We start from the raw sequence: 14,304 nt of genomic DNA on the forward strand, positions 1-14,304 counted from the left end.
ATTTCCCTTTCCCGGTCACGAACCTTCCTTTTTCCTGATAATAACATGCATGCTTTCCCAACCTTCGATGTTTACAGGTCACAGCTGATTAAGTACATGTACTTATTCAAGGGATTCCTGTAAATATCACGATTTCCTTTTTGGAATTCGAATGCTGAAGGACACACTTACAGGATTTCCAAAGATGCAGTATAAAGAAGACTACAGATTAAGTGTTATGCTGTCATGATCCTACTGGGAAATATTTCATTCTATTGACTGTCCACATTTTTTGATCCAGTGCATTAGCGAGTCTTGCAGTCTCGTTGTCATAACCCTGTTCTTAATTTGAAGATGTGTTTGATGATGTCCGACTCATTATTCCCTTGGCCCAGTGACGCCAAATACCAAATTAGGTAAAAATCCCTTTATCCATATATTGAGAGTAGTCTTTTCAATATCAATCCCTCTTTTTTTGCCACAACGCTTTGCCTTTAGGGGTGCCATATTCTTGGCCAAATCCCTTTCATTTTAAAAGAGAAGTTTAATATCAATTCCACCCCACCCCTCTGCTTCTAAATTAAGATTCATACATTATTTTCCATTTTTTTTCTTTCTGCTTTTGAATGATGCAAGGACAAGTGATCCCAGAAGGATCTTGGAGCCCACCATCCTATGATTGCAACAATAAACTTTAACTGTCAAAATCTTGTTTTTCTGATCATTCTCAAAATGAAACACTCTAAATTAAGGACCAAGGGAAACCTTCATGGGAAATTTAGAGAAATAGAACATAGGACTTCCATTCTAGAGAAAAAAATTAGTAGCGAAAACAAGGAGCAAACGCTTCCTTACACTTATGTAGGGCCAATTGAGCTAAACACAGCTTGAGACAGTATCAATACACAGTTACATGATTTGACTTACTGGATTTTGTGGTTCAGAGCAGATTCAGAAAATCACTGTGAATATCAGCTGTCGTTTAAATGGCTTGAATGTATCTTTTAGTCTTAATTCAACATATAAAACACTTCACAATGCATATCACTTGAATAAAATACTTTATTCACACTTCTTACAGCTTAATACTGATCACACTTGTATGCACATGTACATCGACCACACTTTCCCACTACTTGAACAATGTATTCATATGATTCACACTTTCAACACACTTTTATTCATTTCGCTCCTTCGTATTCACACTGATCACACTGATCTCACACACGCAGCAACGATCCATGCTCACCAACCTTACAACCGATCTCATTAAAATTACATCTTCACATCGCTCCTCTTTATTGGTAAGTTGTGTGAGCACTATCGGGGTGGGATTACAAGCATACACAACATCTACACGGCATATCAATAAACAGAAGCAATGGCAAGGTTAGGTTACTGAATACCAACAAATGGAACCCATATTCTCCTCCTGTATAAGAAGCAACTCTCACACAAAAGCAATTTTTGTGAGATGATCTCTGAACTTATGGCAGCATTTGATTCAGTCACTTATATATAACCATTTGAATTTATCATAACAGTAGCCAGATTTCTGACAGAGGAATCATCATAGCAGTGCGGTGATGTCTTCACCATCTACAGAATACTGAGATTCTTTGACAAACCTAACGGTCAGTAGTACAGTACAGTACCCGTGTGAATAATGTGATGTAATGTGGTGAACTGACAGAGGAATCATCATAGCAGTGCCGGGATGTCTTCACCATCTACAGAATACTGAGATTCTCTGACGAACCGAACGGTCAGTAGTACAGTACAGTACCCGTGTGTATAATGTGATGTAATGTGGTGATCTGACAGAGGAATCATCATAGCAGTGCGGTGATGTCTTCACCATCTACAGAATACTGAGATTCTCTGACGAACCGAACGGTCAGTGGTACAGTACAGTACCCGTGTGTAATGTGANTGATGTAATGTGGTGATCTGACAGAGGAATCATCATAGCAGTGCCGGGATGTCTTCACCATCTACAGAATACTAAGATTCTCTGTGATGTAATGTGGTGTAATGTGATGTAATGTGGTGAACTGACAGAGGAATCATCATAGCAGTGCGGTGATGTCTTCACCATCTACAGAATACTGAGATTCTCTGACGAACCTAACGGTCAGTAGTACAGTACCAGAGTGTAATGTGATGTAATGTGGTGATCTGACAGAGGAATCATCATAGCAGTGCCGGGATGTCTTCACCATCTACAGAATACTAAGATTCTCTGTGATGTAATGTGGTGTAATGTGATGTAATGTGGTGAACTGACAGAGGAATCATCATAGCAGTGCGGTGATGTCTTCCCCATCTACAGAATACTGAGATTCTCTGACGAACCTAACGGTCAGTAGTACAGTACCCATGTGTATAATGTGATGTAATGTGGTGATCTGACAGAGGAATCATCATAGCAGTGCGGTGATGTCTTCCCCATCTACAGAATACTGAGATTCTCTGACGAACCTGACGGTCAGTAGTACAGTACCCGTGTGTAATGTGATGTAATGTGGTGATCTGACAGAGGAATCATCATAGCAGTGCCGGGATGTATTCACCATCTACAGAATACTAAGATTCTCTGTGATGTACTGTGGTGTAATGTGGTGTAATGTGATGTAATGTGGTGTAATGTGTTGTAATGTGGTGTAATGCAATGTAATGTGATGTAATGTGATGTAATGTGGTGTAATGTGGTGTAATGTGATGTAATGTGGTGTAATGTGATGTAATGTGGTGTAATGTGATGTAATGTGATGTAATGTGGTGTAATGTGATGTAATGTGGTGAACTGACGGAGGTTTTGTATACTGCCTCATGCATTAACACTCACTGTACCATCAGAATTTAAATAATAGAAATGACATCACAGCATTCTTAGATCACACCGAAAATAACAGACATGATGTCAAAATGATAACATTTAACAGATCAGAGATGGGAATTCTTAATAAATAATAAAGTATATATACCTGCAGAGCTATTTTCACATTTATATGGGATAAATACACTGTAAAGTGTAGTTTTGTCAGATAATTAATAACATGTTCATCGATTCATTAACATCAAATTCACATCTGCATGAACCCCCAAGAAATAAACGTAAAAACAAAACTGCCAATAAAATAATTTTGCTTGCAGTTATAAGTTTTATCAACATAAACAAATCTCATTTAGGTTTGACTTGTATTCTTTGACTCGGTTTACGGGAAATAAACATTGTCCTGAGATTATTTCCTGTATGTGACTCCTCTTTCTTAATCTCCACGGAGACAACATTACAAGACACCGTAACTATGGGATTGTATGTAAAGGAATAGTACAACCGGTAGTGTGTGTCAGGCCCCCGTGCTTATAACAGGACTTCATATTAATATTATAATATGTTCAGCTTTACAATCAAAATGTCACTTTTGAGCATCATCTTTTCAAGGTCTATGATCTTTGACAAAGATTGGACTTTGATCAAATCATCAATGGAAAGGAACTATTGTAGAAAATTAAATGACCCAGATGACAGAAATATGAAGTTGAATGACCAGCAATACTTGCTGTGATCTAGAAATTATAAAATCTTAACGTAACATATGGTCCTGATGTGAGATCAATTCTATCACACCATCCTTATATCATACAGTTCAAATGCAATTTGAATTCTTTTTAAGATACATAATGTGAAACTCAGAATGGTAAACTTTTTATGTTGTCCATATCAAAATGATGTAAAAAAAAAATAAGAATTTCAAAATTTCTTTTCCAAGGTAATTTTTCTAGGCTGTCACTTCTTTCAATTGCAGGGGTGAATTTAACAAAATGTGGAAAAGAAAATTTGATGTGAAAAACAAATATCGCTAGACAATAAATAGATACTTAGTAACTGAAGAAAAAACAAGATTTGGTATGTAAACAGCTGTATATAAAAGAAACTGATATTAAAAAAACATAAAAAATCCAAAAAACATTATACTTTGATCATGATGGGAGGATTGAAAAATCTCATAGATAACATGCAAATTTCTGAAAGAAGATCCCAGAGGGATATTGGTGCCCACCATTAGTTTGGTCTGTTCTCTTCTTATGAAAACTTCTAACAGGACATCCCTGAGGGATCTTGGTGCCCACCATTAGTTTGGTCTATTCTCTTCTGATGAAAACTTCTAACAGGACATCCCTGAGGGATCTTGGTGCCCACCATTAGTTTGGTCTGTTCTCTTCTTATGAAAACTTCTAACAGGACATCCCTGAGGGATCTTGGTGCCCACCATTAGTTTGGTCTATTCTCTTCTGATGAAAACTTCTAACAGGACATCCCTGAGGGATCTTGGTGCCCACCATTAGTTTGGTCTATTCTCTTCTTATGAAAACTTCTAACAGGACATCCCTGGGGATCTTGGTGCCCACCATTAGTTTGGTCTATTCTCTTTTGTTCTCTGTTGGATTGAGTCATGTCAACAGTCTATGCATCTTTTAGTAACTTTTCAGCAAAACTTCCTATTTCTGTGTTTGACAATGTCCTTGTAAAATGTCCTTGTTGACTGACCTATTATTAAGGTGTAACAAGAGAGTTTTCTGACTTTCTTTCTTTTGATCAACCTTCTTGAAGCACAAAATAAAAAACCAGGGAACAGGAAGAACCTCTTAATTTATAAAATTTTAGGAAAATTTGTAATGATTTCTTTTTCTCTCAGAAATAGCTATTACAAGCTTTTAACTGCTATCTTGCTCTTCTGATCAGTCTCAAAACTGAACACGCAAAACCAAGGATCCATGGGAACCTGCATTGGAAATTTGGGAAATACAAAATTTTAGAAGAATCTGTTCTAGGCTTCTTGAGAAATAGCAATAACAAGAATTGTTTAAAGACTGACAAAGAACAACAGATGAAAGGCAATTTAACTGTCTACCATCTGATAATGCTTAGTTAAAAATAATTAACTTGATGCTAATTAGGCCATGGATAATGTGTAAATCACATACAGCTCACAGAAACACCTACATTACAACACTCTCACTAGCATAATGTAACATGGTCAAGCTAGTCCAAGTTTCTATTTTAGGTCTCAGCTTTATTGACAAGTTTATATCTTTTAGATTTATGGATCAATGAAGCACCAACCTCCATCTATTTTATTGACCTCATTTTACCATCTAAAGCTTTGTTGACCTTATTCTACCATCAACCTGTATTGGCCACATGTCATGTTAATGAACCTTTGTTGACCTTTCTACCAGCATCAACCTGTATTGGCCACATGTCATGTTAATGAACCTTTGTTGACCTTTCTACCAGCATCAACCTGTATTGGTCACATGTCATGTTAATGAACCTTTGTTGACCTTAGGTCATATTCATGAAGCAGTGTTTAACTCATGTCACTATCATCAAATATTGTTAAACTAAATAGCTGGCAAAAAAGCGTTTTGCTGATATCAAAGCAATGTTTTCAAGCTTTTCCACATAGTAAACTCTATTTATCCATTGTCATTCATAAAATTGACCTCAACAATTAATACAGCTGTTTATTTCTTCATGGTAGTTTTATCTGACCTTAAACAATGACCATTATTTTCATCATGGTCAACCTGTAACTGAAATGGTCAGTCTCTTTCTTTATCACTGCTGTAACTTCGTGGCTTTACTGGTCAGATGGTTCTCACAGAAATCCTTCCAGGCTCAGATCTTCAAAAAGGTTCTGACTTGCTGGTCCTGATGCTGGACCAGGCTGTGTCATCTGCGGCATCCCTCCCTGCATGATGGCTGGGCCCCCACCCATTGCCCCCTGTTGCCCCTGGGGCATCGGTGCCTGACCCCGAGGGTGCTGCTGCTGCTGCTGCTGCATCAGTATGTTAGGCTGGCGAATCTGCTGTCCTTGTTGCTGCAGAAATAAACAAGTTCAAGTCAATAAGGATATGCAAGCTATAAAAGTCTTTTATAGAAAGAAGCTATTGCATTTTTTAGCCAAAATACATCCCCAAGGCACATCTACATATAAAGTACTGATCATGTGTATCACGTATAATAAATATCTGTCAAGAAAGTAAGTAACAGTACTTTTGACATTTTCTCAGAATCGTTGATGAATAAATTAAGATCAACTCCAATTAATTATGATATCGCCAGCAATCAAAAATGGGAAGTGCCCACCCAGCTGACAGACCGACCTTTAACGGCAACTGAAGGACTGACAAACATTGATACTAGCATGACTAGGGTAGACAGTTATCAGAAAAGGGATGTAACTCCCAACAAACTTGTTGAAATCTGAAATGAATCGCATGCCCACAATTACCTTAAGTAATGATAATTGCTACACAACTCAATGAGATAACTTGAAATTATTCATACTAATGCATTGTGGCAGTGACAGTACAGTACTTGGGTTAAATTCATAAATAACAATTTGTCCATGTAGATAGCACCAGGATTGTGTTATCATTGCCCCGTATTGACTACCAGAATCTTTGTCCGAAAGGTTTTGGCTGTCAACTCCCAACCTTCAACTCCTCAAACACTTTTATCAAATCATGGCAATAAGCATGTCTGCCTATGAAGAGAAGGCCTACAGCTTGTTATATCAGTTCAACCACCACCGACTCTGGAGAGATGTACAACTAAAGTTTATGATAAGCATGCAAAATAGTCATCTTAACAATACCACCTGAAAATATTCAAATAACCAAAGTTCACGGTGATTTCCTTTTGTTTCGAACATTCAATGTATCTTGATTTCTATAATGGATAGCTTCACCTCCTGTATGTAATTGTTTTGAATTCAACGAAAAGCATACATACTAAAATCACAACATTGATCATCCTGGATATCCAGGGGCTACGCTCACTTTCACTCTCTGCACCCTGCAATATGTCATAGCAAAATCAAAGCTCAGTGTGCAGGACCTTGTGGATGAGACAACAAGACCTAAGTTTGATCCTTTGATGTACATCAAAACAATCTCGCGGTTGTGTAACGGTAAAACTTACTGGCTTTGAAGTCGGGCCTCGCTCCTCTGTAATCTTCAAAGAACAAGCATCAGCCTATAGCGATAGGTCAGGTGTTTTTCACCCGACACCAATCAAGTAGCTAGCCGTGTGACTTCAATGTTGCTATGACATATTCCAGGGGTGAAGAGAGCGAAAGTGAGCGTAACCCCTGGATATTGTGCATGAACGTTGTGCATTGCACAATGTTAATCTATTGTCTTATTTAATTATTTAATTGCCGCAATGTCTAAATCGACACGAAACGGCAAAAGAGACACCCTCTTCTTACAAACTCTAAATACATACAAGGTAGTATTGTTCCCCAGAACCTTATTTCAGTCCTAGAATTAGAAATTGTCCCTTTCAATTTCAGTCGTTCACAACTTTCCTGATTAATGAATAAGTTCAACATAAAGATCTGCTTAAGTGTTTCATCTTGCAATGATTTTTTTTGTAAAATGCACATTTTACACTCCATGAACTGGTATAGTGATACTTTCCGATGATAGTGTCACACAGACACGCTAGAAACACTACCTACCACTTTGGTTATCTGTATCCCTTGGTTACCTATGCGTATCCCCTGGTTACCCACCTGTTGGTTCAGTAACAGCTGCTGTATCTGTTGACTTGTCACCTGTTGTTGGTGATGGTGTTGTTGCTGCTGCTGTGCCTGTTGCTGCTGCTGCTGTTGTTGTTGTTGCTGTTGTTGTTGTTGTTGTTGATGAAGCTGCAGTCTCTGTTGTTGTTGTTGCTGCTGTATACGTTGAGCTATAGTAGGAAGTGTTACAATATTAAACAATATGATGACAACATTTTGAATACTGTACTTTCATTTTTTTTTATACTTACAAAGTTTTGCAGTTAAGGGAATCGTCAACATAACCGGCATCATTTGATTACAAATAACCTTTCAGAAATAGTTCATGTAGTCCTAAAACCAAACATTAAACACTGCTTGAATTTGTATCATTCAACAAGGATATGAAAACAATGCCAAAATCAAAGCAGTAATAAATGAACCAATGGAAATTGAAGTCTGCCATGTTAAAGATAAAATGTTCTCCCATACTTGCCCGTGAGAAACAGAAATTGACCAGTGAAAAGATTAATAGAATCTCTCACCCCCTTGGGGGGCGAGATAGGGGAATCTCAACCCGAGGGGGGAATTCTTATGTTTCCAAACACGAGGTTGGGTGAATGATTCTTTTTCTCTTACCCTGTTCTCCCAATTTGTATCATATACACAATGTAATGATAACGTTACATGCTAAATTCAGGGTTGACGTGACGTTGATGGATTGTTGACGTGACGTCATTGTATTATTGAAGTGATGTCATAACATTGTTATGAATAGGGGAATCCCCCCATCTCAACCCTAGGGCGAGACAAGGAAATCTCACACCGGTAAAAGTGCGGAAACACCTGTCATGCAGGGTAAGAGAAATAGGAATCCCCACCCGAGGATGAAGATTTTAAAGTTTCCAAACACAAGGCTTTGTTTTGACTGCTAAATTTTCATCAATTTTGTACTTGTTTTACGATATCTTAACTGATATATTACAGTCGTTGGATTATTAAATAAAAACATTGTTAATGTTGTGCTTTAAATGGTTTCAGATTTTATGTTCAGGGTTCATCACCTCTATATATATATAGCATTAACATAATTGTATTCATGCGCGTCATAGAATACAAGCATATATAGATACGGAGTATTGACACTGGCATGTTTATTTTAAGTATGGGAGAAAAGTATGGTCTCATCTGTACATGTTGACAGGGAAATCTCAACCCTCGGGTAAGAGATTGGCTGTCCAACATTCGACAAAGCCTCTTGCTAGTCACAGCCAAACTCTTACCCTGTAATATGATGTCACAGTCAAAAGTCGAATTTAAAGTTTGACTAAAGACACTAAAAACTTAGTAAATAATCAGATACTTGTTCATGTAAAACTTAGTGAATACTCAGATACTTGTTCATGTAAAACTAAGTAAATACCTAGACACTGGTTCATGTAAAACTAAGTAAATACTCAGATACTTATTCACATAAAAAACTCAGTAAAAACTCAGATACTTGTTCACATAAAACTTAGTAAATAATCAGATACTTGTTCATGTAAAACCTAGTAAAGACTCAGATACTTGTTCATGTAAAACTAAGTAAATACTTAGATACTTGTTCAGGTAAAACTTAGTAAATACTCAGATACTTGTTCACGTAAAACTTAGTAAAAACTGAGATACTGGTTCACGTAAAACTTAGTAAAAACTGAGACACTTGTTCATGTAAAACTTAGAAGTACTTAGATACTTGTTCATGTAAAACTTAGTAAATACTCAGATACGTGTTCACGTAAAACTTAGTAAAAACTGAGACACTTGTTCATGTAAAACTAAGTTAATACTTAGTAAATACTCAAGATACTTGTTCATGTAAAACTTAGTAAATCCTCAGATACTTGTTCATGTAAAACTTAGTAAATAATCAGGTACTTGTTCATGTAAAACTTAGTAAATAATCAGGTACTTGTTCATGTAAAACTTAGTAAATAATCAGGTACTTGTTCATGTAAAACTTAGTAAATAATCAGGTACTTGTTCATGTAAAACTTAGTAAATAATCAGGTACTTGTTCATGTAAAACTTAGTAAATAATCAGATACTCCTTCATGTAAAACTTAGTAAATACTCAGATACTTGTTCATGTAAAACTTAGTAAATACTAAGATACTTGTTCATGTAAAACTAAGTAAAAACTGAGACACTTGTTCATGTAAAACTAAGTTAATACTTAGTAAATACTCAAGATACTTGTTCATGTAAAACTTAGTAAATACTCAGATACTTGTTCATGTATATATATATGTTCATGTTATATGATTGTAACAGCTTATGCTGGATGCATACTCTTCTAGTTGTAAATAAAATTTTGTTGAAATATGCTTTTCATCAGATTTGTTTGTGTTTTAATGGGATAGCACTCGATTAAAGGCTGAATGTATGGCTTGTAATAATCTGATAAATATTTATCGAGTTATCACAAAATATGGTTCTGTAAAAAAGGTGACTTTGAAAGCAGAGATGAATTGGTAAAAATCGGGAAGTGTCGAATAGAGTAAACCACCACTATATTGTAACAATTTACTCATCACTGTATTTCCAAAACAAAGTTGTACACTCATGTATATATTTCTTGTCTTTAAAGTCTTAAAGAGTGGTTGAGATATAAAAGGACTATAAAACTGAAAGGAAGGATGATTATTGTACAAAAAGAGAGCAAAAAATATAGAAATTATAGGAAAATAACATGCAGCAATCCCTGCACATTAACTCACTCACCCCTTGAACTCCATAATGAACTATATTCACACTTTTGAATTGGAAGCGTTCAAATGTGTCTTCAAGGGTGAATGAGTCAAAGAACAACAAACTTTATAAATCTACAATGTACATTTCGTTTTACTACAACACATAGAAATCATCTCATAATAGGGATAACCAAGATACAACACAACCCAAACTGGACAATTGAACTTACAACATCATCATGAAGTAACAACGCAACAATTACCATATTTTATTGATGATAAGCCCACGTTGGATGTCAATAAATGTTATGCAAGAGAGTCACTGTGAATAAACAGTTATTGTGAATAAGGCTGTCATGAACGATCAAATAGCTATATATATATATATAGTTATACCCTCTATAAGACTAAAGTGAGTCAATAATTCATAGAGGTTCCATAGCAAATAAACGTCTTTCCATAACATGGTTATCCTTGGTTTGATAGCCAACTCGTTCACCCCTGAAATTTCATAACTATTCCAACCTTTGAATTGGAAGAATTCAAATGTGTCTTCAGGGGTGAATGAGGGTCAAAAACCAAGTCCTTATTTTCCTCTCATCAGGTCGCCTGGGCTTATCATAGAGCACTACAATATAGCATTAGAGAAGTCAATGGCTTATAAATATGGACATATAACAGGCAAATTATACGCTTTACAGTCTTATCCTGGTAGAGGTACCAGGGGTGTGAGATTTTCATGTGTATTCATAACTATTTTTCAGAATATGTTTAACATGCACTTTACTATTTACAATAAATAAACATATAAACAAATTCATCTTTTGAATAATATTTTACATCTTTTACTAAAAGAAAATTCAGAAAGTCTTCAAACAGTGAAATGTTGACGTAATTCAGGAAACCTGTCTTGAAGAAAAATCAAACAAATAAGAACAATTTTCAATGAAAACAAAGTTCCAAACAATTAATTTCATTTATACCTGTAATATCTTGATATTAAATGTGTACTGCCGGTATTTCACATCTTTTCCCAGGTGTTTTATATAATAGGCCAGTTGTAACTATACTTGGTTCAGTAACATACAGAGCACAGTATCAAACTATATATATATATATAAATATATATCATAAAACAGCATGGAATTAGCATAATGATAAATAACACAGCAGCCCAACTGGAACTATTTTTTCTATGGCGACCAAGGGTTGCAAGCAGGCATGATAAAAGGAAAACTATCCACTAGTGACCGGAGCTCTATTTCAAATTTCATTGACCACTGATTTTCAACTGACCAGCATGCTTCAAACAACACTATAAAGACTGACAGTGGAAAGATACTGTTAGCCATGCACCCTGGGAAATATTCCGTCACCATAGCAACAATGAAATTTAAATATGACTACCTACCACTGTACATATTTGGAGGAGGACCAAAATACATCTCATCTACAAGAATATAGCATCAAGAGTTGGTTCGAAAACAAATTTTGAAACCTGGTGGCAAGTTCTCACGAAATAGAAATTAAATTCTAAAGAATCCGTCACAGATTCTTCAGAAATACATTAAAAGAACCAACACCAGATCGAATAGCCTCTATCAAATGAAGCTGTGCTAAAAAACAGATTCTACCATTCATTAAATTGCAAAAAGCCAGTGAGAGTATCCCAGTAAAAGGAGAAGACCATACTTTATGTGTCATTTTTGTTATCTCCCTTAAATATAAGGAGACAGGACCCAACTTGGATCAGTAACCAAATCGTATCACTCTTTATAAAATACTTATAAATCAATAAATGTGTCCACAGTGGAGTTGTTACAATAATTAATTAGCCTTATAATACAAACATTTATAGTCTAGAGACGATTCATTTTTAAGTTCAAGTAGGATCAGGAGACGAACTTCAAGCTCAATATCTAGTTTTTGTTTACGTTGTTAAAAAATGGCAAGTTTGAGAATTACACATTTTGTTTCGGACTGTAGGAATAAATTCAGGAAACGGAACTAATAAACTATTCCAAAGATAAAATGTTAAAATGCTGAAAGAAAATGTTCATCTGCAGTGCAAAATATTGCAAAATTCAAGCCGTGATCCATTCTGGGTACTGACATTGCAACAAGAGGCCCAGAGGGCCTGTATCCCTCACCTGAATATTTAAGCAGTCATAACAAAATATTCTCATTAAATATTATCTTGTACTACAAATATTTCACTCGCAAACTCTGTCGGCTCCATCTGTTGTAACAGCCAAATATTATTGTATGATTCTATGTTTTTTGGTTTCTTCTTCAGAAGTTGTTTGAAGTGTTTTGACATTTACCACTGTGACCTTGTAAGTACATTATGTTGGTCAAGGTCATTTTCTTTTTTAAACGTTGTCTGGCTCTATGCCAGTAAACCACCAGCCAAATATGAAGATTCTATACCTTTAAGTTCTTCAGATGTCGTTTGAAATTTGACATATTTTACCCCTGAGACCTTGAAAGTAGGTGTCAAGGTCATTTTCATTCTCAAACTTTGTCAATCTTTATCCCTGGAAGCAACCAGCCAAATATGAAGATTTTATACCTTTCAGTTTTTCAGAAGAAGTCGTATGAAGTGTTAGACACATTTGACCCCTGAGACATTGAAAGTAGGTCAAGGTCATTTTCATTCTCAAAATTTGTCAGGCTCTATCCCAGGAAGCTACCAACCAAATATGAGAGATTCTATACCTTTTAAATCATCAGAAGAAGTCATTTGAAGTGTTTGACACATTTGACCCCTGTGACCTTTAAAGAAGGTCAAGGTTGTTTTCACTCAAATTTTGTCTGCCTCTATCACAGGAAGCTACCAGCGAAATATGAAGATTCTATTAGAGCTGTCACGATACAATTTACCCACGATTCATATCTCGATATTTGTACCACAATTCGATTATTTCGATTCGATACACCTGTATTTTAAAATATAAACAAAATGAGATATATAAGTCGTCGATACCCGGAAACCCGCAGTGTTTCCACACTTTTGATTTGAAGCTTGCCGGAGCATCACAAATTGTCATTTCCTTACGGCGGATCACCATTTTGTTATGAATGCTTTGTGAAAATTGCATCCTCGCAGCCGATTGGTTGAGGGTTTAGAGATCAGCCAATGAAATTGAACATCTCACAGACGAAAATCCAGAAAAATATATCGTGAATCGAATCGAACATAAATAATCGCTGTATAAATGAATCGCAGTGAATCGTGACGCCTCAAGATTCTATACCTTTCAGTTCTTCAGAAGAAGTCGTTTAAAGTGTTCACCACATTTTACCCCCTTTGACATTGAAAGTAGGTCAAGGTAATTTTCGTTCTCAAACTTTGTCAGGCTCCTACAAACAAAGCTTTCAGCTAAATATCATGACTCTAGGCCTGTTCGTTCTTCAGAAGAAGTTGTTTAAAGGAAAAGTTGATGGATGACGGATGGAATGACGGACGACGCACCATGACATAAGCTCATTTGCCCTTCAGGCAGGTGAGCTAAATACTGGAAACGCTAATTGGTGACGCCCAAGTGTTCTCACATGAGCCCTGGGCGTTAGAACACCCATCAAAGTTCTTTTCTTGTTACAACCATAAACATATATATTTTATCCGTTGAATTTTCAATGAATGAAGAAATCGATAGTTGGGTGATCCATTTTGGGTACTGTCACCTTATTATATACCTAATATAATATGATGTAAATCAGCATAACCTGTGATTTGAAACAATTCTACACTCTTGTTTACGTGTGAACATCTGTAGCACACTTTTGTTTTTTAGCAACACCTACAATATATAAATGTACAAAGGACTAGATATAGTTTTGGCCTTTTTTGGCCCCCAAGTCCATTGAAATTAAAAATCTTCGATAGAACTTTCAAATGACAGATTCTTTAACTTTGAATACTTCCCCGGTACTATCATGTAAACATTTAGTTGTGTTTTCAATTATGGCTGCCATGGTAACCAGTTAATATTTGCATAAATAAATGAAAT

The 14,304-nt window shown here is 35.9% G+C and overlaps 1 protein-coding gene across 1 annotated transcript in view; it reads right to left on the reverse strand.

Moving 5' to 3' along the window:
• Positions 1 to 5,079: 5,079 nt before the first annotated feature.
• Positions 5,080 to 14,304, reverse strand: part of LOC110453159 (mediator of RNA polymerase II transcription subunit 25-like) — a 39,543-nt gene continuing 30,318 nt past the window's right edge. The window contains exons 20-22 of the mRNA XM_021502009.1: positions 11,703 to 11,741; positions 7,572 to 7,747; positions 5,080 to 5,870 (exon numbers count right to left, since the gene is read on the reverse strand). Of these exons, the coding sequence (XP_021357684.1) occupies positions 5,649 to 5,870; positions 7,572 to 7,747; positions 11,703 to 11,741 (437 nt within the window). The 3' untranslated portion in view covers positions 5,080 to 5,648. The remainder of the gene's footprint in view (positions 5,871 to 7,571; positions 7,748 to 11,702; positions 11,742 to 14,304) is intronic.

The sequence above is a fragment of the Mizuhopecten yessoensis genome, unplaced genomic scaffold (assembly GCF_002113885.1).
Source record: "Mizuhopecten yessoensis strain PY_sf001 unplaced genomic scaffold, ASM211388v2 scaffold7147, whole genome shotgun sequence".
Classification (NCBI taxonomy): Eukaryota; Metazoa; Mollusca; class Bivalvia; order Pectinida; family Pectinidae; genus Mizuhopecten; species Mizuhopecten yessoensis.